This window comes from Cyprinus carpio, chromosome A5, assembly GCF_018340385.1.
Source record: "Cyprinus carpio isolate SPL01 chromosome A5, ASM1834038v1, whole genome shotgun sequence".
NCBI classification, from domain to species: Eukaryota; Metazoa; Chordata; class Actinopteri; order Cypriniformes; family Cyprinidae; genus Cyprinus; species Cyprinus carpio.
This window is the reverse complement of record NC_056576.1, coordinates 15351364-15375677: the sequence shown is the minus strand read 5'-3', so window position 1 is coordinate 15375677 and position 24314 is coordinate 15351364. Positions and strand designations below refer to the sequence as shown.

At 36.8% G+C, this 24314-nt stretch overlaps 2 protein-coding genes, 1 long non-coding RNA gene and 1 pseudogene across 4 annotated transcripts; 1 reads left to right on the top strand and 3 right to left on the bottom strand.

Annotated features, from left to right (window-relative positions):
• Positions 1–60: 60 nt before the first annotated feature.
• On the bottom strand, positions 61–6843 carry LOC109083565 (dihydrofolate reductase-like). The gene is made up of 6 exons (XM_019098349.2): positions 6683–6843; positions 6212–6261; positions 6004–6109; positions 5779–5905; positions 3644–3759; positions 61–376 (listed from the first exon to the last, which is right to left on the bottom strand). Exons 1-6 carry the CDS (start codon positions 6772–6774, stop codon positions 295–297), a joined length of 573 nt encoding a protein of 190 aa, XP_018953894.1. The 5' UTR covers positions 6775–6843; the 3' UTR covers positions 61–294.
• Positions 6844–7665: 822 nt separating this feature from the next.
• On the bottom strand, positions 7666–10950 carry LOC109083536. Of its 2 annotated transcripts, none has more exons than XM_042754846.1 (5): positions 10568–10950; positions 10064–10164; positions 9815–9981; positions 8162–9321; positions 7666–8063 (listed from the first exon to the last, which is right to left on the bottom strand). In XM_042754846.1, the coding sequence occupies exons 2-5, from the start codon at positions 10149–10151 to the stop codon at positions 7673–7675; spliced, it is 1806 nt and encodes a 601-aa protein (XP_042610780.1). In that variant the 5' UTR covers positions 10152–10164; positions 10568–10950; the 3' UTR covers positions 7666–7672. The 2 variants fall into 2 exon arrangements, with proteins under 2 accessions (XP_042610780.1, XP_042610779.1); XM_042754845.1 differs by having other exon boundaries at positions 10064–10307; positions 10568–10949.
• Positions 10951–14231: 3281 nt separating this feature from the next.
• On the bottom strand, positions 14232–17011 carry LOC109089480. Its single transcript, XR_002017747.2, has 3 exons — positions 16809–17011; positions 16593–16708; positions 14232–16497 (listed from the first exon to the last, which is right to left on the bottom strand). It is a non-coding gene; the product is annotated as an uncharacterized LOC109089480 (long non-coding RNA).
• Positions 17012–19778: 2767 nt separating this feature from the next.
• On the top strand, positions 19779–24075 carry LOC109079693 (annotated as a pseudogene).
• Positions 24076–24314: the final 239 nt, after the last annotated feature.

The window sequence follows — 24314 nt, the reverse complement described above, 5'->3', positions numbered from 1 at the left end:
GCAAAAGGTCACACACAACATTTTATTATAACATCATTGAATAAAATCATAGTCTTCTAGTCTTAGAATCACAACATATTTTTGGTCGTTTCATTTTTATTACTAAGAAGAGTTGACAGGAAATGTGACAAACATAAATGAGAAGGAGAAAAAGGGGTGATGGTGTCAGGCAATTACAGAAGTCTGATTTAAAAACAGGTCTCCCATAAAAACTGCATCCCGCAACATGTCAGAGCACTCGGAATACCAGCCAGACCACGTCTCTGACCTTAACATCATGCTTAAAGGACCTTCTTAGTCTTTGGTGCTCTCATACACTTCAAACATATACTGAACACCATTCTCCTCCTGCAAGCCCGTGGGTACACCTGGGAATCTGACCAGAAGGAAACAAGGAAGAGAAACAGAAGGAACAAGAAGACATTACTCACACATTTCTATGGTCAGGGCTGATTTTACAAGCATGCATTTCAGCTAAGAACATAAGAAAAGATAACCTGCAGTACAAAACATAATACAGACACACACAATTACATGCACAAGCTTGTACTTTCACGAACTTTCATCCACTTTAGACTGTTGTTGTTAATTGTGCCAATTAACTGTTGAAACTGATTAAATTAATTTGAGAACACAAATAACAATGGATCCATTTTGCTCTGTCAGATGAAGTGGCAGTGATGAACCTGTATCAACATTCAGTGTGCATTTAACTTCTCTTTAAATGCTTATTGTGTGCCTGAGAGATGTGACATTTGGTGCGGCGCACTTTAGATGCTAGATGCCATTTTTACATAACAAGAGAGCTTTTTCTCCTCATTGATATAACTCTCTTCACTATTCTCTCTGGATACACAATACAGCATATGTCTGTTCCAGTGCCAATATATCCATTAAAGGGTTAGTTCACCCAAAAATGAAAATTAGACTGCGTTACAGTACAACCTTTTTTTATACATATATTTAGGAATATTTGTCCGGCCAAATCCTTGAATAAGGTGGCATTAAAGGATTAGTTCACCCAAAAATACAATTCAGAATGTGTTTTACTTACCCTCGAAGCATCCTGGGTGTATATGACTTCCTTCTTTTAGATGAATCCAGTCGTAGTTATATTAAAAATTGTCCTGGCTATTCCAAGCTCTATCATTGCAGTCAGCAGGCGTTGCAGTACAACAGTCCACAAGTCGTCAAAAAAAGCTTGCACATTCATAATAAAACGTGCCGCAGATGGCTCCGGGGGATGAATAAAGGCCCCCTGTAGCGAATCCATGTGTTTTTGTAAGAAAAATATCCAAATTTCAAACGTAATACTTTTCTCTAATTTCCACTGACTGTCATACACTGAAGCAGTGCCAGCGGATACAGCAGCAACGTATGTGCAATGCACGCGTCTCTGAGATATGCTAGTCTCGCGAGTTTAATTATAGTAGCAAAGGAAGCAAAGTTTCCTTACTTTAACCTCTTGGTTTATATCGAAATCCTCCGACATTTTTCTTTAAAAATCCTCAGTTTGTACTTCTAATTCGTGACCGGCATTTTGTTTTGTTCTCTCTCCACATTCGTCACTAATCACACAACGCTGTGCGTCTTACGTCATCTGCCGAATCTGCTTCAGCGTATGACAGTCAGCGGAAGTGGGAGAAAAGTGTTTATTACATTTGATAAATCTAAATTTTTCTTACAAAAACACATGGATTCACTACAGGCCTTTATTCATCCCCCGGAGCTGTCTGCGGCATTTTTATTTTTAATATAACTCCGACTGGATTCGTCTGAAAGAAGAAAGTCATATACAACTAGGATGCTTCGAGGGTAAGTAAAACACAGTCTAATTTTCATTTTTGGGTGAAGTAACCCTTTAATGCCACCTTATTCAAGGATTCGACCAGACAAATATTCCTAAACATGCGTATAAAAAAGGTTGTACTTTAAAGAAAGAAAGTGTTTTAAAACAGTTTAGAGTTTTAGACTTGGCAAATGGCCTTTTGAAGTTTAACACTTTGCTGGAGTATTAATATCGCTCCTACAAATCATCTTATGAAACATTTTTTTGCAGGTAATATGCAAATTGTTTTATTCTATAGGGCTCTAATAAACTTGTCATGGACTTGCAATACCATTTAAGAGTTTGGGGTCAGTACCTTTTTTTTTTTTTTTTTTTTTTTTTTAAGTTTTTGAAAGAAGTATCTTTTTTTTATTTGATAAAAAATACAGTAATATTGTGAAATAATATTACAATTTAAAATAACAGAATTCTATTTTAATACATTCTAAAATGTAATTTATTCCGGTGATGGCTAAACTGAATTTTCAGCAGCCATTACTCCAACCTTCAGTGTGAAGCCCACATGATCCTTCAGAATTCATTCTAATATGATGATTTGGTGCTCAAGAAACATTTATTATTATCAATGTTAAAAACCAGGCGCTGCTCACCTGTAAGGGCAGGGCAGGCACCAAAATATTCACCCAAAACATAGACCTCTACATAAACTGACAAGTTTTCTTGGTAACTTTAAATCAAGCATTCTGCAACAAATATATTTTTTTTGGATTTTCTTCACAATTTTACGTCATAAAGTGTGCAGGATATATTAAAATTCATCGCAAGCTTCAGCAGGCATGCAAAATGATGGGGCAGTGGTGCCGGTGTCCTTCCGAACTTATTCCCTCCCATTCAAATCATTAAACATATTCCCTTGCATCATTTGTCAATAGCACATCTGAATACACAATATACAGTTTCTTTGTCTATTGTGTATTATTTTTACTCAATTATTTTTATTTTGTTATCGGTGTCTTGTCACTTGTCAGCCTGTCTGTGTACTGGAAGCTTCCGTCACCAAGACAAATTCCTTGTGTGTGTATTGTGTAAGCACAGTTGGCAATAAAGCTCTTTCTGATTCTGATTGTAAATATACAGTCAGGAACTGCTACTGTTATAAACAGTTGCTTAATATTTTGTAGTAACTACAATACTTTTTTTAAGATTCTTTAATTTAGAGAAAGTTCAAAAGAACAGTATTTATTTGAGAGAGAAATCATTTGTAACATTATAAAGTCTTCACTAGCTGGGTTTCCATCCTAAGTTGCGAATTTAACTTATGCGCAAAATTGGAATAATTGCATAAAAGATTTGCAAACATGACCGTTTCCATCCAACGAGTCAAAGAGAACAAAATTGTCACTTCCTGATAAACTGCCACTATACATCACTAAGAAAAGTAGGAGAAGCTACTGAATATAATAATTTTCATATATAATAAATTAGTTGCACCTCAGAAAAAGCAGACGAAACACAGTGAATGTGGTTATTGCTTTCGGAGGTGGATGCTGCTGTTTGGGAACGCAGTCATTTAACAGTTCTGGGAGGCAATTATACAGAAATACTTTGATAACAGACTTTGCTCGGGCATTTCCGAATGACCATAACAACATTTTAGGTGCTGTGGAATGAGATCAGTCCGCTGGTTAGTCAGGATTTACCGTCCCATAGCGCAAAGTCACATGACTTTTTTGATGCTCTTGGAGGAATTTATTTGCAAAATGCATTTCCATCTCCCATTATTCGCAATGCTATCCTCTCTCCAGGTATTTTAGACCTTCATGTAATCAGACAAGCAAATGAATAAGCACTCACTCGGGCAGGAGCTTGTACTTGTCCATATTAATGTCAGGTATAAATGTGTCGCAGTCAAACTGTTTGAGAACCTGTGTCACAAAAAGACGCCTGGGACCAGAGCTCTCCATCACCTCCTGAAGAACACAGCAGAACATTCACAAAGTGATTACATTGTACAAGGTATTAACACAATGAGGAGGAAGGAGTATGAAGGGAGTCTTTTGTACATTTTGCCTTGAGGCAGTTTCCATAACAACTGATAATACAAAGATCTGGACTACACTGCGCTATAACTAAAATACAACTGAAATATAGGTGGTTATATAATGTATATCATTGCATGCATATAACTGGTGAAACAGCCCATTTTACCCTCAAATTAGGAACCATCAAACCACAATACAAAAACAATACAATTAATTTCATAGTTCAGTTGTATGATGGGTGAAGTCAGACTTCAATTTTAAAACCTAGATTGAAAAAAATATGTATTATTTTATTTTAATGTATTCAGAAAAGAAAAAGAAAGAAATGAAGAATAAGCATACAAAAACATGGAACTGATAAAAAGCCATACAATTCTCTCTCAACACTACACAAAATTCCATATATAATCCCACAATACTTCCATGTTTATACATAAGTTTACCATGGCTAATTAGTAAAAATGGTAACAAGACCATTGTAATAATCAGTTAAAGGGTTAGTTCCCCCCAAAATTTAAATCAGCGCATAAATTACTCACCCTCAAGTCATCCTAGGTGTATATGACTTTCTTCTTTCAGACGAATCCAGTCGGAGTTATATTGAAAATTGTCTTTGATCTTTCAAGCTGTTTAATGCCACTCAGCGTGTGTTGCAGTGCATCAGTCCAAAAGAAGTGAAATAAAAAGCAACCATCCATTTAAAAAAAATAAAAATAAAACAAAAAAAGGCCTCCTGTAGCGAATCATGCATTTTTGTAAGAAAAAAAATAAAATACAGATACAAATTACTAATAATAAATACAAATAGTAAATATCATAATTATAATATAAAAAAAAAATACTATTTACACTAAGTGCAAATAGCTAGATTATATTTATACTATGTTAAAATAGCAGGATATTCAGCTAATTACTTATTGCAAATAGTGGCAATTATCTGCACCTCAGCATTGTAATACATTATAAAACAATATGCAATAATAACTTATTGATTTATTTCAAATAAATATAATGATTTAATTCAAATTATTAAATGGATGCCACCTTATTGGGACAAAATCCCTAGACCTAACTTAATCCTACCCGATACTTTATTTTCAACTTATTATTTCCTTAATTTTTATAAAAAAATAAATGCTTTTCTGATGTGATTTGAAATTTTAAAAGGGAGAAAAAATATTTGTCATAAGGCAGATTCGAACCCAGGTCGATCGCGTCAAAAGTAATATGATACACATTTTACGATCTATGCCACTGAATTTGATGACTGATGACCGTCTTTTGTAATGTTGACTAGCTCAGTCACACGTTGGTGGGTGAAGTGGTGTCTCTGCCAACAAGGCGAACAATATGCACTTAGTTTAAAAAAACTAAACATTTGCCCACTTTTTTTTTAACATTCAAAAAATTTAAAAAATAAAAAAAAGAAAAAAAAAACTTCCTGGGCCTATGCATACGTCATCGCCTGGAAATGCTTCTGTTTACAACAGTGAGCACAAGCTAGATTAAATTGATTATTACGTTTTAAATATGGTTATTTTTCTTACAAAAACACATCAATTTGCTACAGGAGGACTTTGTTCACCCCCCGGAGCCGTGTGAGACTTTTCTTTTTTTTTTTTTTTTTTTTATTAAGGATGTGCACTTTTTATTTAACTTCTTTTGGACTGATGCACTGCAACACCCGCTGAGCGGCACTGAACAGCTTGAAAGATCAAAAACAATTTTTAATATAACTCCGACTGGATTCGTCTAAAAGAAGAAAGTCATATACACCTAGGATGACTTGAGGGTGAGTAATTTATGGGCTAATTTTAATTTTTGGCTGAACTAACCCTTTAAGGTTATAAGAGATTGGATTCATATTCAGCAAGCATATGTTTATACTTCTATTAAATTTTTCTAAATTTCTCAATAGATATGACAGATTTACGTCATTTTACCAACCTTGTAGAGAGCGCTTCCCCCAATTATCCAAACCTGGTCCACTTGTTTTTCGAGCTCACCGCTGTCTAACAGATGGAGAGCTGAACTCAAGTCTGAAGCAAGGTAGTGAGCTCCCTCTGGGGCTGTCCTGTGTAGCCAGCAATAGAAACAGGCACTTAACTTATAAACAGCATAGTGATTTATTACAAGATGAAACAAATTGTAAACATTAAAAAAAAGGTTTACTTGAGCTCTCTGCTGAGAACAATGTTGATCCTATTCTTTAGGGGTCTGTTTGCTGCAGGAATTGAGAACCATGTCTTTCTGCCCATCAAAACCACATTCTTTTTACCTGTCAAATGACACACAGAATGTATGGTTTGGTTTAAGATTTTACTCATTTATGAACAAACAAATAAAATATGACAAAAATAAGACAATGTAAGCATGTTACCCTCAACTGAAGGGGTCATTGTCATCTTCTGAAAGTGTTTGAATTCATTACTAAAAAGAAAGGTAAGAATTAAAACGAACCCTTGGGATAAATTTAGAAGCTTGCTTTATGTTAAAGTTCAGGAATATGTCAGGGGTTTTTCTGTAGTACAGTAGGGTGGATGGGTTTGCTTCGCTGGTATTGGGGCAATGTACGAATGTTGTTATTCACCAGCGGACTCCAGGATAAAGGGCAAGCTTTTAACTAACGTTAAAGATCCGTGCAATCATAAAATGTTCAATCTCAGGTACATCTTCACCTAATATTCTTCCTTAGAAGCTACCATTCTTTCTTAATATGTTTTGTAAGATGGTTTAACTTTATTAATTTGTAAATCATTCAGTTTATATAAGTGCAGATGTATCACAACGTATGGCTAGTGCGAGATACAAAAATCTCCACACAGAGATTTAGCAACAAATACGAGCTCACCTTAATCTTATTGGATGCCATGGCAGATTTCCATTTTTGCCTATTCCCATGTCTGGACAAACAGCTACAATACAGTTGAGTATTCGAGACATAACTATATAAACAAATCACACTTAGCTACGTACTGCCTCGTCTTCCTCCCGCCAGTGAATTTACGAACGAGTACGTCACACACCTGCCTCATGAATATGAATTACGTTATGTGACGCTCATGAACTGATTTGCTATAGGAATAAGTTCGCGCCATTAAACTGGCCAATGAGCGTATCCTATCATTGTGAAGGCTTCGCGCCCCTCCCACCAAATGTGAAAGGAGCCAATGGCCATGAAGAGTGTAGCACACAGACAGAAAGCGTTTATGTGCACCCTTGGATGAAATTTCAAGGTAAGAGTATAAAATCAGTAGTGGATATAGATAAACATATAAACACAACTGTGTAGAGTACACGATTTTATTGATACAAGTCGTTTTATTATTATTTGCTAAATAATATTGAAAAAAAAGGCACATGGTTTTAAGGTTCAATAAAAATCAATAAAATTACTTACTTGCTCTTATCCTGGGACTTTTACATTAAAACAGAAGTATTCTAATACAACAAAGTGCATGACACCTTAAAAAAAAAAAAAAAAAAAAAAAAAAAAAGTGTGTAATGGTTCATCTTTTTAAAAAGGTGTTTAAAAACAACAACAACAAATTAATACAGCCCCAAAAATATAGATTGGTTGTAGTAAACATAATCCTAAATATCTAAAGTCATGTGGATATATGAATAGAAAATTAGAAAAGGACAATGCATAAATCTGATCATGAGAAATGCACTGTAATTAAGGTTAATTGTATCAGTTTTATTTTTGTATCAGTAATAAATTATATACATTAATATATTTTCCTAGAATATTTCCGTTTCATAGAATATGTCAAATTCTAGGTGCCTAGGTAACAGTACAACTCATCTTCAATCTTCGCATGGCCTTTTCCCCCCCAGCTCATGTCCATGCTATTTGCAGTGTATGGCGCCTCCTTTTGGCTTTGCATTGTAACTTTGTGATATTGCTCAAAGTCATTGCCCAGCAGCCACTCAAATCCAAATGAGACAAGCGCCTACAAGTGTTTACAATATGAACTACAGTCTCCATAGTGATATCTGAGCGGTTAAGGCTAACAGATCTAAGGCAGTGCAGTGGGGGACTGTCTAGGGCTCCGAGGGGTTTGGCTGGATGATTCAGGATAAGACTGAACACAGGGTCAAGTCGACAGGGAACAGCGATTAATGAGAGCTTCTGAAGGAGTGAAGCGCCCCTAAGTAGTGCCCACAGCACTCCCTTCAGAGACCTCCAACACAATGCAGGCTTCATTTGTCGTTCATCCAGGGGAAAACTGTTGGGAAAAAAGGGACACAGAACAGAAAACAGTACAATCGACTGTAATGGGAAAGTGCATCAGCATAAAGTTTAGAATGACAACATTTGACTTACTTTAGTGTTAAAGAGCGGAGGTGTGGAATGCATGGCAGATTAGAAAGAAAACCTTCGTCTTCACCCTCCTCTTCCTCATCATCTTCTCCATCCCAGTTATTCCTGGGTGGGTCTAAATGAATAGTGAGAGAAGTGAGTCTGGGACAGGCATGAATGAGCTCCAGAAGAGGAGTATGTCCATCAGCTTTGATGCCTTCCAAGGTGAGTGAGAGCAGATGTGAGCCTGCGGCTTTAAGTGCTGGAACCAGTTCAGACAGAAGACCAGCAAACTGAAGAGAAAGACAGTGTAGCTGTCCAGAAAACCTACCAAGACCTCTGGCTAAAACTGTTGCCTGTTCAAAGCTGTCAATGTTATCATCTGCACTGCTCTGGAGACAGTCTAAAGACAGCACACGCAGTTCAGGGCAGACCTTCCCCACTGCCTCTAAGGTATCCAGAGACAGTCCTTGTACATCCCTGAGAGATGTTGTCACACTATCCCTTCCATTACAAGCTCTACGTCTACATTCATCTTTTTCACAACCCTCTCCTGAAGTCCTTGTCCATTCATTTATATCAGTACTATCACTAGCATCTGTCTGACTCTCCTCTAATGATAAATATTCATCTATTTTTCCTTCCAAAGTAAAACTTTCCTCTCCATCTGTGCTCAGTAAACTGCTTCCTTTCAAGTGGTCTTCCTGTGTCCGTTTGGCCCACAGGTCTTTAAGAAGTGGTACACCCTCTCGACTAGTGAACTCCTCAGTCAGCTCAAACTGCTTGTTTTGTATGAGAACACAAGCCTGTCCCAGGCCCTCCACTGCCAACCTCTGAAGGCCAGGTAAGCTGAGCAGCAGGAATGCAACTGCAGCAACTGCATCGCTCTCATTTTCTGCTAAACCAATATCCAAAGCTAAGAGGCTGCTGAAGATGTTTGCGTTCTTGACAAGGGGTTCTTGGTAGGCCAGAGGGAGCAGGCCTGCAGGGGTGAGGTGAAGGCACTGTGATACATTCAGATGTTTCAGTTTGGGACATTGGCGGCAAACCACTGATATCACTCTCTGATCACACAGGGTTCCAGCAAGGGAGAGGAAACTGAGACGATGTTGGCTCCCCAGGAGCTCACACAACACTGATGCAGATATATTCTGTGCGCCACTAAGATCCAGAGACTGAAGATTCTGTTTAAGACAGACACAAGTGAGTGAACATAAAAATTATAAAAGTTTTGCATGTACTGACAACAGGCAAGACTAAGATTCACAATTTTTAGCACATTAAAGTAAGCAAAGCAGCATTTTACTGACCTTCACTTAGTTTTATTTCATTAATTACAATATATACACGACCATTCACATTTTTTTTAAAAGAGACTTTTACATAGCTACAAAAAACTATTTCAAATAAATGCTTTTCTTTGAACTTTATGCTCATCAAAAAAATATAAAAAAATTAAAATGAAAAAAAAAGAAGTAAATAAAATAATAATAATGGTTTCCGTAAAAATATTAAGCAGCACCAAATCAGCATATTAGAATGGTTTCTGAAGGATCAAGTGACAATGAAGACTACAGTAATATTTTTAACTGTAATGTTTTACAATATTACTGTTTTACTGTTTTTTTCATCGGTTAGTTAGAAGTGTTAAAGTTAGAAGTGGTGTGTGTGTTCAACCTGGCAGCGTATCTTGATTAGAGAGCAGAGGTTGGCATTGACAAGGCTGCATGCTGATGTGAGGGACAGCCAGCTCAGCTGCGGGAGGAGAAGGAGATGCAGGGCAGCACGTGTCAACAAATTACGCGAGGACAGGATGCACAACAGCTCTTCCAGCAACTCACCAGCTGAAAGAGAAACACACAGATAAATAAATATTTTAATAAACACTCACACATCTACACATGTACAAGTCTTTGCAATACTCACGCAGTGAGCTGAAGGGACCCATGACGTATCTGAAGAAATACTGGTCCATGTATTTTTGGGCATAATCTTTCACCCACATCTCCTTCATGTTCTCAGCTAGGCTTTGAAGACAAAGGCCAGTCAGTTTGGATGGTTTGTCCTCATCTTCAGTCCATTCATTTTTGCATTTTTTCTTCCTCCGACATTCCCTTTCCAGTGTGTGCTCGAGTTGCCGGAACAATGGCATGTTTCACCCAGACAATTACTGACATAGATAAAGACAATAAATGCATCTGTCATGACCTGAAGCTTAATGGCCTTATGGAGCCACACCTTATCTGTAAAGGTCAGTGCTCTGAGTATAGCTCTTTTTAAAAAGAGTGTAATACTTATAGGAGAAAATCTATTTGAAAATACATTATTTACCAATATACAAACTGAGTAAATAGTTAAAACATGAAGTGTACAGAATATCAGGTCAGGTTACATAATAGTAATTTAACTTTACTGAAAAATAGGTCTTACCAACAGTTTGAAGATCCGTTTTGTGCTTCTTTGAAAAGACATTACCTTATTTTTTGTCTAAACACGTCCATACGTTTGAATGTCCATAAATGTATAATTGACGATATAATATGTAAATAATTTCACTTTCAAATGAATTACTGTCTGTCAACACGACAGACCTTTGCTCTCAACGTCTAAACGGTTTCCTCGCTGCAACAACAACGTGTATTTTTACAGATTTTACAAATTCAGCAATTTTATATGCGGAAACAGTCTTCTGAGTTGTTTGTAGAATTTGAGAATTTGAACAACTTCTATTATTCCTTTCCGCGTTTATAGACTAAAAGTCAAACACAGTTTAAATCAGCGCTTCCGTGTAGCACGAGCGCCACCTAGTGATTTGGAGATCACTTGTGTCGTTCAAAGTGAGAGTGAAAGAAATGTCTGATACATTTTGAAGTAACACCACAGACTTCATATTGCAGGTTTCTATAGAGTCTGTGTTGTTACCAGGAAAGACAGTAAGACCACAGACAAATCAGCCTAAATCCAGACTTTTCTAAAATAGAATTCCCCTTTTATTAAAGCGGCGACATCACTGGGCGACATCCATTGTTGTAACACCACAGATATGAATTTGGGGGACACAACATTTTTCTTAAATATAACAAAATATGTATTTTTTAAAACAATTTAATAAAATTGTACATGTCTATATTCACAATATAACCAATTTATCTGTGTTAAAATTTTTATATTTTTACAATTACATCCCATTATACCTCTATAAGGTATGGCGGGAACATGCATATTTTGTTACAAATGCAATCTTTCAAACTCAATTCAATATGTATTTTAAAACAAAAATGTAACTATTATCAGTGCACAAATTGTGCTTACTCTACAGAATACAAACATGCAAACATTTTATGATTTATTGGTATTTAAAGTTTATGTAAAGTAAAGTTGTGAAGTAGAGGGACACCACTTGCCACCACAAATGAAGATTGACCCATTTGGATCATGCTTGGACACAGTATTTATTTTCTCTTCAGTTATTTCTACATGTTATTATTATTATTATTATTATTATTATTATTATTATTATTATTATGTTTTCTAAATATAGTCTCTCTTTCTCTAAATACTTATTTTATTATTTCAAAATAGCAGGGATATATGGGAAAATTATACTTTGTATAAAATAAGGGTAATTGATGCATAAAATGTTCTTGAGCTTTTTTTGTTGTTGTTGTCAATATTATGATTCAAATTGAATGTATTAAAATGAATGCAAAATGTATAACTTTAACTTATAACTGGTTACCACTTCTGTTTTTAATCATTTTAAAACATATTAATGCCTTTACTAGTTCCGCAAAATAAAGTACAAATTGGATTGATTTTTGAACTTTATAACTTTATGTACTTTAATTGTGCACCAAGCACTAGGAAAATTCAAGTATCATTTCAGGACTTGGTATCGGTAGATATAGGCTATTCAATGACATGCATTAAAAAAAAAAAAAAAAAAAAAAAAAACATCCTGACCACTTAATACCTACTTATTATAACAGAAAACATTAGCTTTCCTGTTATGTTGGTGTTGCTAATAAATGTCACAGCAATGTGTCCTGAGTATAGCCTACATACTGAATCAAACCATCTAATGGCCAACAGACGTGCGTGTTCACATCTACTGAATCGCTACTGAATCAAACCATTTGATGGTCACCAGACGTGCGTCTTCTGCCTGGGCCCATGCAGAGGTGGTGCTTGGGGTTTCAGACTGCCCCCACTGCAGAGACATGAGCCTCAGGACTCAGGATTCTCCTCCCGCTCTCACTCATTCTCATGTGGTATCAAACACTCCGTTTCCCAGCAGCAAGTTGCTTCTCACAGCGTGCAGCCCAAGTGGCCCATTGTCACAATTCACAGAAGTGTAGCAGGCACTTGCAGGGGTATCAGAGTGTGTTATGAAAACAATAAAGAATGGCTACACACTTTAGTTCTTTTGCAGGCTGCCACATTCAATGTTGGTTAATGTCCACTGTATGGGAGCAGAATACCTCAGTTCTGTGAGAGGAAATACTCAGCCTCCTGGCAAAACACTCTGTGTAGAGAGTGCCCCTCGCAGATCGCGAGAGTGGCTTCTACAGTCGTTATTTCTTGGTACCAAAGAAAGATGGCAAAATCTGCCCAATCTTGGATTTGAGACTATGTGTGACCTCTGCTATGGCTAGCTAAAGACCTCCTTCAATGGGCAGATCAGCATCTCCTCTCCTTGAGCAGTCCATGTCCAGTCCAGTCACATCTGAATTGCGCTATGGACATGCTATCGAGGTGCAGGGTGATACATGGGGAGTGGAGTTTACACCCTTTAACCATTAATATAATTTGGGGCATATTCGGTAGAGCAGAAACAGATCTCTTAACATCCGTGGAGAACACTCACTGCCCGCTGTTCTATTCCCTGTCGGCCCTGAGGGTGGATGCACTGGCACACAGCTGGCCAGAAGAGTGCAAGTATGCCTCTCCACTAGTTAAACTTCTGCATCACATGCTTTGCAAAATCAGGGAGGAGAGGGAACCAGTTCTTCACCGAAATGGCCCAAACAGCCATGGATCCCAGAGCTGGCAGAGATACTCCATAGGCTATCCTACTGAGGAAAGACCTCCTCTCTCAAGCACAGGGAATGATACAGTATGGCATCCCAACCCCGAGCTGTTGAATCTTCATGTCTGGCTGCTCAACGAGGCTTGCCAGCAGCGGCATAAGCTTTCTCAGCTTAAATACCATCACACAGGCCAGGGCTCCTTCCACACGGCATCTTTACAGTACATACACAGATGGAGAGTTTTTACAAATTGGTGCAGATCACGAGGTGAAGACCCATCTTACTGCCCAATACTAATAATGGTTTCCTTTCTACAAATTTTTTTTTACAGTGGATGCACGCCCTCCACATTGAAAGTGTATGGGGCCTCAATTACGGCATTCATTGTTCACATGGATAATGGCCCAGTGGGTAGAAATGACCTAGTGGTGAGATTTTTAAAGGGAGCAAGGAGACTGAACCCCCCTCGCCCTTGCACTCTACTTGTTTGGGACTTTCCATTCATGCTGGACATTCGCATGGGCCCTTCTTCGTGCCATTGAAATCTGTCAGCTTGCGTGTGCTCTCTCTCAAGACTTGTGCTTCTGCTTGTGTTAGCCTCTGTTAAGCGAGTTGGGGACCTGGAGGCACTAGTCTCAGCCTTAGACGTCATGTCCACGGACTGTTGGCTGAACGTCTGATGCATATGGGACACAAAAGTAGAAACACTTCAGGAGTGTCGAAGTCATCATTGGTTTGGTTGAATTCTACAGGATTTCCGTGAAACGTGTGTGTCGCTTTCTTTAACGTTCCACCTGGAAACAAAGACACCATGGCGCCAAACCCCCTCACGAAAGTAGAAAGCCGTAGTGTTAACAACTGTGATGACAGCATTTATCAGGATCAACTAAACGCTGGATTTTCAAAAGTATGTGAAATATTTAAATTTCGTGGCATAGAATCTTTAAAATATGTCAGAGAGTTTTACATACCGGTCTGTTATTGTGGCGACATTTCCACACCTCGAAACGTGATGATGAACGAAACGAACTGTGATTGGTTGTTTGACATTTCGGTCAAACAGCCTCATGGATGGGCCTTGGCCAATGAAAGCTGCCATGAATTCCAGACCTTCATCTGAAGGTCTGGCTACGCGAGGCTATGCAGGTACAGTCAATTGACAACTTGAGCAATGAGTTTGGGCTTGGTGATTGCAGAGTCACTTTAAAGCCTAGTAAGGGTTATGCACCTAATGTGCTTTTGACACCACTTAAACCGCAAGTCAACATAATTGACCAAAATACAAACTAAGTAAATAGTTATTTTTATTTAAAACTTAAAACTTAATTTTATTTAAGTTTACTAAAATAGGTCTTACCAACAGTTTGAAAATACGTTTTGTGCTTCTTTGCAAAGACCACTTTATTTCCAGTCTAAACACGTTCATACATTTGAATAGTCTAGAAATGTACTGTTGACGTTGTTGTAATGAGAAATCACTGAATTTGTATTGTCAGTTACAAATAAACTACTGAATGTCAGCAGGACACACCTTTGCTCTAAATGTCTAAAACACTTTCTTCGCCACAGCAAGTGTATTTTTTTTACAGGTTTGTCAAATTCAGCCGTTTTGTATAAGCCTTTAGAGTTGTTTGCAAAAAGTAAAAAAAAAAATTATTTGTCCTTTCCCCATTTGTAGAGTAAAAAAAGTAAAATACAGAAGTGTAAACCAGCGCTTCCATATACCACGAGTGCCACCTAGTGATTTGGAGCTCACTTGTGTTGCTTAATGAAATACAAAAAAGTATTTGGACCATGCTTGAACACCGTATTTATTCTCTCTTCAGAGTTGTGTCAATATTATTATGATGTTGTTGTTGCAAATTGATGAGGTTGTGGTCATTAGGTTCATCTTCCTTTATGTCCAGAGGCAGTACATATCATCGTGATAAGTTTGTACACAATGAATTGAAGAAATGGAAAATCCAATAGATAAACACTGTGTTAAAATTAAATTTATATAAAAAATGAAAGAGAGGTCAGCATTTTCGACATTTGACATGTTTTGGATTGTGAAGGTATTACACCTTGTCAAGTTCTTATCCAGATGCATGAAGGTTCTCCATTGTGAAGTCACCAATCACATTGCCATCATCTCCACAGCACATGTCCATAATCAAATATCCATTATCCTCATATGCATTAATCTAGTGCAGCGTGAACATGGCAGTGCTGTAGTATTTTGTTTTGATGAGATGCATGGATGAAAACATGGATGACAGAGGTGACACGACAGAAATACACAGTGCCCACAATTAGAAGTCAGTCAGTATGATGTTGGGATGGACTCTGCCATGCCTGGCCAGTGCGTCTGTCTGCCAAACGGAAGATGGTTTCTAGTTCCAGGTTCCAGGTCATAATGAAAGCTTTTTCCAGCAACTCTGTACAGGATGAATTTCAGCAAGTCTAGCTTGATTGTGTTCCTGTGGCTCAGTGGTAGAGCATTGCGTTAGCAGCGCAAAAGGTTGTGGGTTTGATTCCCAGGGAACACGTTAGGTAAAACATGTTAGCCTGAATGCACTGTAAGTAGCTTTGGATAAAAGTGTCTGCTAAATGCATAAATGTAAATGATCGACTGCTCAATGAAGACTATCTAATTCTTCGACATGACTGCAAACATAGCATAAAATGAATTAAAACACAGAAAGGAAAAGAAAAGGCTTATTTTCCATTGGTGAAGATTACAATATACTGGACAATCTACATGAACAAAAGTGTGGCCCACATTTCCAACCATATGAAATTCTATGTAAATAAATGCAAAATATTACAGATGGATAAAGAAGCAGAAATTCAGATCAGATTATTTGAAAATGCAAACATGGCAGGCAAATCTACCAAAACTGTGGTAGTATGATGGCTTCCTTTGGTCAGAAGCAGAAATAGAGCAAAGAATATCTGTTCCTGACAGATCAGCAGCATCCTTCTTTCCTTCACCTGGTGGAATTTGGAGGATATGGTAGGAGAAGCCTTTGAGAATCAGAATAGAAAGGTGTGGCCATTCTATATTGATTTTTCCAAAAAGTGTGGCTCTGTGGTGCTTTTAAAACATTGGCTTAAGTGTTTCTGGGCGTGTTTGTTTGACCAGTGGAAGATGGGTGGAGTGCTTTGGTTTGAAAACATTAATAAAAAAAAAGAACCCATTAGAGTTTAGTTCTTATATAAAAAGCATAAATGAGGCATCCCACCTCTTCGGCCATATGAGTTTTCCAAGTTGTAAGTCGCTCCTTCATGGTCATGATGTGGATGAGCGGTTGCTGCATTTATTGCAATATATTTTGACCAATCCACCTTTCAAAAACAAAATCACATAGAGATTACTGTTTTAGAAAAACACTGTGTGTTATATAATTTTATTTTTGCATCTGTGAAACACTCATATATACCTTTTCTTTGGTTTCCAGACTCAAAGGGTCGATTCTGCGCATGAAGTTGGTCTCTGTGCATACGTAGAAATCTCCCTTGTACTTAACAAAACTCACTCCAGCATTATCAGTCGCCTCTGTTAATCAAACAAAACTGAAGATTAGAATGGGTTCAGATTAAAGTTTTGTAGTAATTGCATTAACTTTGACTAGTACTGTACTATTTTGTCCTCTTACTTAATTTTACCAAACTCAAATTTTCCAGGTCCATTTCTGAGGAAGCTGCCAGTGATCCAGGAGGGAATTTCACCTTTAATAACTGTACTAATGGGGTCTGAGGTCTCTTCCACTGAGCTCACAAGAGGACCAATGAACTCCAGACCATTGGCAGATGGCCGTTTTTTTGTTAGCTGAGAAGAAATCACACATAACAAATCATGAGATGTGTGACAGACAATTTGACTGATGATTACAGAGTTCTGGAGGATATCAGAGATAATGAGGAACTGAAATGGTATCTTACTTTATTCATGAACTGAATCAAGTGCATTAATTAATAATGAATTCAAGTGTGGTACAACTTAAGTTGTTTCATTATCTCTTCTGTGTGTTGCCTTAAATATTCCCTAACCATGAACACCCATTATATTATACCATGATATTATACCTACAAACCTCATTAGCTTTTAATGTATAACTTTTCACAGACTTGCAAACTGATTGTTGATTTTCATTGATATCTAATCATACAGTAGATCATACCATAGATGGTGTAAAAGTTAAGCTATTAGTTTAAATTTGTGAATTTTATTATTGTTTTTAACAACAGAAGTTATAGCTTGACAAAATACTACGCTTATCCATGTGGCAAAACATAAAGGCCAAAGAGATGATTACATAACTCTAAATGCTTACCTGGCATTTTATACATTGAATCATGTGTAAGTTTAGACACATGCCTTTGGTTGTTAAGATTCTTGATCTTAATAACAAATGAAACACTAAACAAAAGGTAGAACAGACAGACAATGAGATACTGACAATATAAGACCATCCTATAAACACATGACATGGTGGGATGGGCTAAATCTGAAGCAAAATGGACCTTGTACAGAGCCTAAGCAATACACTGTACCACTGTTCAGAGTGAACACATTAAATAATTAACTGCTTCATTATTTAGTTAGAGAGATTGTTAATCTCTAAAGTCAGCAGCGGGGTGACAACAACAGCATGAAAATCTTATCCTCTCTTTGACAAATTTCAGGATACCCTGTTATCTAGATGAGATTAAAGCATCTCCACGCAGGATAATGAACTTTCTGCAGGGCATTTAGGGTGAACATTCAAAACATTAGCTGTTGAATAAGAAGAGGGCATCTAATGCAGTAGGTTCTGTGAGGTTGAATCCTAAGTTTGATGTTTAGAAATAAACATTATAAGTACACTTGAGTCCAATTTTTTAACCCTCATGTCAAAGTGCAAACATTACCAAACTGCTGTTTGGACAACAAATAAACTCAGTGTTTGTATATTTAGGTGTCGCTGTTCCCAATAATTGTTCAGCTGTAATTAGCTGTGTACTACATCCAAATGTAAAACAAACTTGTTTACAATGGTAATGTGTTTAAAGACAAAAATGCTTTGCTTTAATGCATTTTTACATTCAAATATTCAAAGGGAAAACATGCTCATTTAAATTCTAAGATTCAACAGAGAGTTGTCATAAAACACAAGCTTTCAGTCTGACAATGAATGAGAAAACATCAAACTATATTACTTTTATGTCACAAAGGTGTGCTCAGTGGGTTCAATAGTGCAGTATTCTTTGGCTGAATTTTCTGACCCAAAAAAGCAAAATGTAAATGCAGACATAGGTCACTCCTGATGTTAAACTCATTTCCCTGAGAACTTACCATCTGCTGACCTCATTCAAACTTGACCAGAGGTTGTATCTACAGTACATTAAAATGTAACATAGTTCACAGTGACTATGAGAAAAAAAAAAATCGCTAACAACTTGATTCAAAATATGATTAATTTACACTCCCGATCAAAGGTTTGGAGTTAGTAAGACATTTTAAAAGGCATTAATACATTTATTCAGCAAATCTGATTGATCAAAAGTGACCGTAAAGACATTTATAATGTTACAAAACATTTACATTTCATATAATTGCTGCTCTTTCAGTCTTTCTATTTATAAAATAATCCTGACAAAATATACTTAGTTTCCACAAAAATATTAAGCAGCAGAACTGTTTTCAGCACTGATAACAAGAAATGTTTCTTGAGCACCAAATCAGCATATTACAATGATTTCTGAAGGATCGTGTGACACCGAGGATGGGAGTAATTGCACCACAGGAATAAATGACATTTTAAAATATATTAAAAGAGAAAACAGTTATTTTAAATGTTAATAATATTTCATAACATTATTGTTTCTACTTTATTTTTGATCAGATAAATGCAGCCTTGGTGAGCATAAATGTCTTTCTTCAAAAACATTACCTCTTACAAACCAAAACTCCTACCAACCCCAAACTACTGACCAGTAGTGTATATGCCCTCTAGCTAGTTGTTATTTCTTTCATTTTCTTAGATCTTTATTAACCATTTCAAATATTATTTCACAGAAAAGAAAAAAAGATGCAGTCACCTTGAAAACCTTAAGTTGATCAAACATCATAGCAAATATAAACTGAAAAGCTGTTTCCCTTTAAATGATGATTTATTTTTTATGTGAATCCTAAATTGTTAAGGACTGACAATTATTTGAACTTAGTCAGGACAGAGGTTTGTGCATGAAGGCTGTGTGAATGGATTCAAGGGAAGCAGCCGTTCAAAAGGTGATCATTTTTTTCCCAGGCAAAATAGGTGGAATGCTTCATGCAGCACGTATTTCATAAATTTGTGTTGCCAGTGTGACATCACTAATAGAGAAGGTCGTGGCCTAGTGGTTAGAGAGTTTGACTCCTAACCCTAGGGTTGTGGGTTCGAGTCTCGGGCCGGCAATACCACGACTGAGGTGCCCTTCAGCAAGGCACCGAACCCCCAACTGCTCCCCGGGCGCCGCATCATAAATGGCTGCCCACTGCTCCGGGTGTGTGTTCACGGTGTGTGTGTGTTCGCACTTTGGATGGGTTAAATGCAGAGCACGAATTCTGAGTATGGGTCACGTCACTTTCACTTAAAAGTGGGCAGCTGACCCTAGTCAACATGTTCACCCTCATCCTAGCATCATTGCTCATTGCTAGCGGTAAGAAGTCTGCACACCTGAACAGAAGTGCTCAGGAGACTTAGACTTAGTAGCCTGCAACATAATGAATACAGATATTGTTCTATAATATATACGTACATGATGTAAAGTTTTTATTCTGAACTTCTACTGCAGCCTTTGGGTGTGGAAAACCACCCATTGAGCCTCTCAGCCTTCGTGTGGTCAATAGATAGGAGGCCAGGCCCCACAGCTGGCCCTGGCAGGTATGTAATGTAACACCTTTTTGTCTACCTTAATCTCTCATTCCCTCTTGTTATCTTTGTCTTATTAATAGTCACCCTTTCTGCCTTCTGTTTTACTTTACACATTTTTTCATTACATCCTCTCCCTCTCTTCATTACATTTGTGCAGCTGGCAAACACTTATCATTCAAGGTTTATATTTCATGAGTAGTGGTGTTGCTAGTGCAATGAAGTCTCTAAATTGAGCATGTATTTGTATGTTTAATTAACTTTTTATGTTTCCCATGATTAGATCTCTCTGCAGTATCAGAGCGGTAGTTCATGGTATAAGACTTGTGGAGGATCTATCATTGCTGAAATTATTTAATTTTAAGCATAACTAACACTTAATAGGAAGGTAAACATGTCTCGTCAATATACATTGATAAAAAACGTATATTTAAATTTTTCTGAAATAAGTAATTAGGCTAATTTGGCAGTCTGTGGTGAAGTATTTTTGTATGAGGCCCACTATACTGTAAAATTGACCAATTTCTATACAGCCTATTTTTACAAACCAATTACTGTAAAACTGACTGTTAACAGGCAACCAGTTTCCATAATAAAATGTTTTTTTTCACCAAATTTTTTAACATAAATATTGGCGCAGCCATTTTTAACTTGATTGTACAAAGCTTTAATAGTGTCAGTTGTTTCCATTTATTTTAGCTGGACAAATTTTCATTTTTTATTATAATAATCATAAACACAATGGTTTGTTGAGCAAACATTGAGCGTTTTCGTTGTCTTTTTTTTTTCTTTCAATTTTTGTGATCATTTGAAGCATAGTGTTAATTTGATCATCATAAATTATATATCAATCTTAAAATCGCAAAATTCATCCTGTGAAAACTATTTTGAAATCGGACATTGCGTTACCATGGAAATGATACTTGTTGGTCTCCTCCCCCTAAGTGGGAAGTCTCAAGTGTCATATTACAAAAAGTATTACTGTAACGTGGAGTCCCTATGGTGGAGTCATAGACGTTCGGATCCATTTGCAGTAGTTTATTATAGAATGGTCAAACAGGCAATAATCCAACAACAGCGTCAAGTGTGTAAAGGGATATCCAGAATCAGTAAAAGTACCAGACAGACAACACTTCACCATCAATAGAAGTCGAAAAAATATACACAATCCAATATCAGACACGGACGGAACAAACACTAGGAAAACCGCTCGGAAATGTTAGACGGTGCTAAACAAGACTTCGCCATCATTGAGAGTCCAAACACAGTATATATAGGGGAGTGGTAATGGGGAACACCTGGTAGTGATTAGCCCTAAGCACGGGATTATGGGAAACGGAGTTGGAAATGTAAATGGACAACAAATGCAAGAGTCCTGAGTGGAGTGCCCTCTACTGGAGTTCATGGGCACTCCAGCTGACGATTACGGTCTTTTAGAATCAAAACTTTTTATAATCTTGACAAAATACATATCATTTGAAAAGTCTGAGTTTCACGATTCCATCTTATTTTGTAATAGAAGTAATATTAACATAGAATTTTTTACATTTATGACAGAAAAATGCATAAAATAAATTCAATGGAGTTTGTATAACACCCTAAATAAAATCTAGCAGGAACCTCAGTTTTTATTTTATATCAACTTCAAATTTGGAACATAACTTATTTAGATATAAGGCTTTAATTTTAAAGCAATTTTAGAGTAAAACCTGTTATGAAAAATATTTATTTTATATAAAATTAAAAAAAAGTACAGTTCATTTTCTTTACAGTAAATTTAAACTTCTATAACGTTTTGATACTTTCATATTTTGAAATAATTCCAGTTCTGCAATAATTTATTGATTGTCTTCTTTAAGAATTCCTTAAGTCTTCAAAAGCTTTCCTGAATTATATCAATTTAAGTTTGGATAGTGCACTATCAAGTCTATGTTCAAAAATGGGGGGTGACAGTTAAAGCGTTAATACACCTGTAGCACTAATGAATTGGAATTCTCGCTCATTCACATGAAATAACTTGAAAATTAAGGTGGATTAAAATAATGTGATTGTCTTATAACTCAAATCAAAGTTTTCCTTTTTTTACAAATATTGTACAGTCAGTCTGTCATTATTACTTCATGTCCATGTCGGTTTATTTTGTGACAGACATAAACAAAGTTAGTGTAAACAACAGCTCTCACTTGTGATTCTTGTGCTCATTCAGAAACGACATTGCCCTGATCAAGTTGTGAGAGCCTTTGACACTGAGTGATACAAATCAGCTGGGCTGCATTCCTCCTGCTGGCTACATCCTCCAAAACAAATACCCCTGCTATATTACAGGCTGGGGAAGACTCTCCAGTAAGTGTTTGTGCTCAAAAGACCTGACAAATATGTGTGTAAACATTTCTTAGTGTATAAGAAACCTGATCTTTCTCCATGTTTTAGTGTTTATCTATACAGAAGTTTGTATAAACCAACATACTCGTCTTGTCCCAGCTGGAGGCCCTCTTCCTGAAAGACTGCAGCAAGCACTGATGCCCGCTGCGGATCATGCCAACTGCTGCAGGTCTGACTGGTGGGGTTCCACCGTCAAAGAATCCATGGTCTGCGCTGGTGGAGACGATGTTGTCGCTGGCTGCAATGTGAGTGATGTTATTCTGTCTGTGTTCATTTATAAATTATCTTGTGCCACATCATTTGTTAAACACATAAGCGCCAGTGCAATAAACTAACAGACAAATTGTGAGTGTAATATTGATTTCATACAGCAGCGCCAGTGCAATAAACGAATAGTTAATATTGCGTAACTTACATTTTAGACACAATTTTGCCTGTAACCTTTCTTTTTCAGCTCCGCCAACAAATATCATTCCAAATACGCAACTGCCTATCCTTTTGCTCCTGAATGAATATGTTTTGAACGAATCGGTTGAAAGAGTGAGACGTCTCACTTGAATAAAATGTAATCACTTGTCACCACCTATTGGCGTTTAACCATGTAAACCATGGAGAGTGTTACTCAAAATAATCTTTGAACACTGCGAACAAAGCCAGTCAAATTCAAATACGTTTTTTAAATTTACATTTTTGTAGCCTATCTATATAATTTTTTTTTTAACATCCTACAGGGTGACTCTGGCGGTCCCCTGAACTGTAGGCTATATATATATATCTATATATATATATATATATATATATACTGTAAGCACTCTAACTGCATTTTATAGCCACATTCTATTCACATATATATATATATATTTTTTTTTTTACATCCTACAGGGTGACTCTGGCGGTCCCCTGAACTGTAAGCACTCTGATGGCGTTTGGGAGGTGCATGGTATTGCCAGCTTCGTTTCTGGTTTTGGCTGTAACACTGAGAAGAAACCTACTGTTTTCTCCCATGTGTCCGCTTTCAATGACTGGATCGATAAGGTATACAATGATGCTTTAACAGAAATAATGTATTCAAAACACTGTGTAGCATTTTATGCATATACTGTAGTGTTTTTATGCATACAGTAAATACTAAAGATTAGATGCTAATACAGATCTTTAAGTTCCGTCTCAGGTCATTCTGTTTAACAAATCCTATTAGCCTATTTCCTAAAAGTCTATTAGAGAGACTTAAATGTGATAAATTATACATATGAATAATGAATTGTGTATAAAGAATATGTTGTTCATTCCTTTTTCTTTCTGCTTATTTAAGGTCATGATGAACAATTAAGATGAAACAAGGATGCCAGCCTTATTTTAATACCAGCAAACCAACCCACCAAGAAAAATAGTAAATAAATACATACTGTCTCAACAAGGGATCAACTTCTTCCATCATTTTTTCCTTTCCCACTCTCCCACACTGATGCAATACAAACTGCCAAATATTTGCCAGAATATTAATCTAAACCTAAACTTCAGTTAACTGAATGAAAGCATCTCCAGATTAAGCACTTGAGAGTTTCTATGTTGCATATATGTTGAACTTGATGAATGCAGCTCATCTGAATGTCAGATACAGTGTTTTAAAGATTGCATTACCTCAGAGAATGATAGATCATTTGGCCAAAGGAGGTGAGGCTATCGATGATCGCTTCCCACTCAAGTGTAGGAGGAAGGGATGATAATCATGACCTGCTGACATGCAACAATATAATGTGAAAACAGCACATGCATGGATGATCAGGGATCTGTGGGTTTAAATAAAGAAGTGTGTTTACCATTGCCAAATTCTCAAAAATAATTTAAAGATTATGTTAAATGACTGTCAGCAGTACTGCAGATGTT

What these genes read in the sequence shown, in the direction of transcription:
- LOC109083536 (XM_042754845.1), bottom strand. Translation starts at nt 10,289, where the DNA reads ATGCCATTGTTCCGGCAACTCGAGCACACACTGGAAAGGGAATGTCGG. An exon ending in TAATCAAGATACGCTGCCAG is followed by an intron (nt 9,322 to 9,814) that starts GTTGAACACACA and finishes TGTCTTAAACAG; the next exon opens with AATCTTCAGTCTCTGGATCT. An exon ending in CTCCGCTCTTTAACACTAAA is followed by an intron (nt 8,064 to 8,161) that starts GTAAGTCAAATG and finishes TTTTCCCAACAG; the next exon opens with TTTTCCCCTGGATGAACGAC.
- LOC109083565 (XM_019098349.2), bottom strand. Translation starts at nt 6,774, where the DNA reads ATGTCTCGAATACTCAACTGTATTGTAGCTGTTTGTCCAGACATGGGA. An exon ending in AATGACCCCTTCAGTTGAGG is followed by an intron (nt 6,110 to 6,211) that starts GTAACATGCTTA and finishes GTCATTTGACAG; the next exon opens with GTAAAAAGAATGTGGTTTTG. An exon ending in GTTCTCAGCAGAGAGCTCAA is followed by an intron (nt 5,906 to 6,003) that starts GTAAACCTTTTT and finishes CTGGCTACACAG; the next exon opens with GACAGCCCCAGAGGGAGCTC.